The following is a 2892-nucleotide window of genomic DNA, read 5'->3' on the forward strand; positions in this document are numbered from 1 at the left end:
CAAGGTACTCCAGGGTGCAGAAATTGCTCTTCGGCCTCCATATGGCCTCAAGGAAGTTGCATCATTACTTCCAAGCACACGAGATCACCATCGTCACCCGCCTCCCATTGCAACAGATATTGCATAACCCAGACGCAACCGGGAGGATTGGGGAGTGGGCCGTGGAGTTGTCGAGCTTTGGTTTGAAGTTTGAAAGTACTTCGACAATCCAGAGCAGAGTCTTGGCAGAGTTTATCGCCGAGTGGACCTCAACGCCAGACGAAGAGATCCAGGAGACCACCCTCCCCGGCAAGGAGGCAAGTCGCAACTGGATTATGTACTTTGACGGGGCTTTCTCGCTGCAAGGCGCCGGTGCTGGTGTGCTGCTTGTCGCACCCACCGGGGAGCACCTCAAGTATGTAATCTAAATGCACTTTCCCAGGTAGATGTCCACAAACAACACTGCCTAATACGAGGGGTTGCTTGCCGGTCTCAGGATCGCAATAGACCTCGGAATCAAGAAGGTCGTCGTGAGGGGTGATTCGCAGCTTGTTGTCAGGCAAGTCAACAAAGATTATCAAAGCCCGTTGATGGAGGCCTACATGGACGAGGTGAGGAAGCTAGAGGAGCGCTTTGATGGTATACAGGCGGGGCATGTTCCCCGAGTGGAGAACGACATCGCCGACTACCTGTCGAAGCGTGCTGCCTTCAAACTACTTGTGGAACGAGGTACTTTTGTGCTTCGGCTGACTCAACCATCCGTTGAACCATCAACAGAGCAAAACAAGCGAAGGAAATCAGGCTCCGGCAAGTACTTTCCCGCCGAGCTCCCAGGAGCCACCGGCAAGGATGTTGACGTGGACACTGAGCCAGCCATGGGGCAACCGACTCCGGCAGGGCGTCAAGTCCTCGCTGTAGAGACAGCTGCTCCCATGGCAGAGGAAGTGCCTTTAGTTCTTGCCGTCGAGGCTCAGGCTCCGGCATGGGCACAAAATACCGTTCGATTCCTCCAAAAAGGGGAACTCCCTAAGGAGAAGGAAGAAGCAGAGAAAGTAGCCCGTCAGTCTACCATGTATCAGTTTGTCGACGACGTCCTGTACAAAAAAAGATCAAACGGTGTGAAATTAAAGTGCATTCCCGGGAGGAAGGACTGGAGTTGTTGGCAGAGATACACGGAGGCATATGTGGCTCCCACATAGGGTCAAGGGCCCTTGCCGGCAAGGCATTCCGGCAAGGTTTCTTCTGGCCCACTTCCCTCCAGGATGCAACGACACTAGTTACCAAGTGTGAAGCGTATCAGTTCCATTCGAAGAAGCTTCATCAACCAGCTCAAGCGCTCCAAACAACCCCTCTCTCCTAGCCATTCTCGGTCTGGGGGCTTGACATACTGAGCCCCTTTCACCGTGCTGTCGGGGGCTTTGAGTACTTGTATGTTGCAATCGATAAGTTCACAAAGTGGCCGGAGGTGGAGATAGTGAGAAAGGTGACAACACAATCACCCATCAAATTCTTCAAGGGTCTAGTCTGCCGTTTCGATGTGCCAAACAGAATCATCACTGACAACAGCACACAGTTCACAAGCCACGCCTTCATGCAGTACACCAAGGACCTCGGCAGCAAGGTTTGTTTTGCTTCTGTTGCACATCCACGGAGCAACGGCTAGGCTGAGAGGGCAAATGCTGAAGTGTTGCGAGGCCTCTGGACAAGGACTTTTGATAGGTTATGCTGGTGCGGACGACACTGGATTGATGAATTGCCGACGGTTCTTTGGTCAATCAGAACGACGACAAATCGAGCCACCGGTCAGACACCCTTCTCCCTCATTTACGTGGCAGAAGCAGTTCTCCCCATGGAACTCACATATGGGTCACCTCGAGTGCTCGCTTATGATGAGCTTGAGCAAGAGCAGTTGCGGCAATATGACGCAACGCCCCTTGAGGAAGATCGTCTTCGGGCGGCTGTACGAGCAGCACACAATCAGCAAGCTTGCGCCACTACCATAGCTGCAAGGTTCATGCCGGAAGCTTTGAGGAAGGCGACCTTGTTCTTCGGCACGTTCAGTCGGCCAAGAATTCCAACAAGTTGACGCCGAAGTGGGAAGGCACTTATCGGGTAATATGAGTCACCAGGCCTGGCACAGTCCGCCTGGAGACCGAAGATGGCGTTCCAGTGAGCAACTCCTAGAACATCAAACATCTTCGCAAGTTCTACCCATAAGATGCGGTTGTCAGGCACCCTGGCAAACCACCTTTTGTACAAGCCTTGCCGGCAAGGCATGTAACCCTTAGTACAAAGCCAGGCGCAGACCATGAGCATAAATAAATGAAGTGTTGGCGCCCTAAGTTTTAGCATGCATCCTAGGTTAAGTCTCTCCCTCGGTTAGGGTTAATAGTGCTTAGCGGTGGCTAACCCCTACCATAGAGGTCGAGTGTGCATCACTCTGTTCCTTTCCGTCTTGTTTGGTTCGCAGGGTACATGGACATTTCTGCTGAGCTATTGGGAGAAAAAGAACAAGCCGGCGCTCCGGCCCCGGCAAATCAAGGTTGCCGGGGGCTGTAGACACAAGGATCTAACCGCGGCAAGCCAAGGTTGCCGGGGGCTGCAACGTCAGATAAGTTTTTCTCCCCCCACTCCGTGCGCCCGTATGAACCTTGAACATATAAGGCTTTGCTCGCTCTCGTACCATCTTGTCCCCTCCGTCCCGTGTCCGAAAACTCTACTTTGGACCGGAACTTGGTTGTAGTGCGGTGGAAGAGGGCGAGCAAAACGCCTAATCCTACTCGGCCCCTACCTCCACCAAGAGCGTGAGCATAGTCGGGCCATAGAGCTGAAGGACGGCAAGGCCTGTTGCCGGGATACCATGTTTATCTTAAGATAACGAGGACACGTTCCTCGGTGTGGCCCTCGCCCACG

The 2892-nt window shown here is 53.3% G+C and overlaps 1 protein-coding gene across 1 annotated transcript; it reads left to right on the forward strand.

The window, feature by feature from the left end:
- Positions 1 to 569: 569 nt before the first annotated feature.
- LOC147965189 (uncharacterized) lies at positions 570 to 2538 on the forward strand. The gene is made up of 2 exons (XM_087530330.1): positions 570 to 1095; positions 2450 to 2538. The coding sequence occupies exons 1-2, from the start codon at positions 570 to 572 to the stop codon at positions 2536 to 2538; spliced, it is 615 nt and encodes a 204-aa protein (XP_087386456.1).
- The last annotated feature ends 354 nt before the right edge of the window (positions 2539 to 2892 follow it).

This window comes from Triticum urartu, chromosome 6A (assembly GCF_056163025.1).
Source record: "Triticum urartu cultivar PI428250 chromosome 6A, HENAU_Tu73, whole genome shotgun sequence".
NCBI classification, from domain to species: domain Eukaryota; kingdom Viridiplantae; phylum Streptophyta; class Magnoliopsida; order Poales; family Poaceae; genus Triticum; species Triticum urartu.

What these genes read in the sequence shown, in the direction of transcription:
- LOC147965189 (XM_087530330.1), top strand. Translation starts at nt 570, where the DNA reads ATGGAGGCCTACATGGACGAGGTGAGGAAGCTAGAGGAGCGCTTTGAT. An exon ending in GTACAAAAAAAGATCAAACG is followed by an intron (nt 1,096 to 2,449) that starts GTGTGAAATTAA and finishes TTTGGTTCGCAG; the next exon opens with GGTACATGGACATTTCTGCT.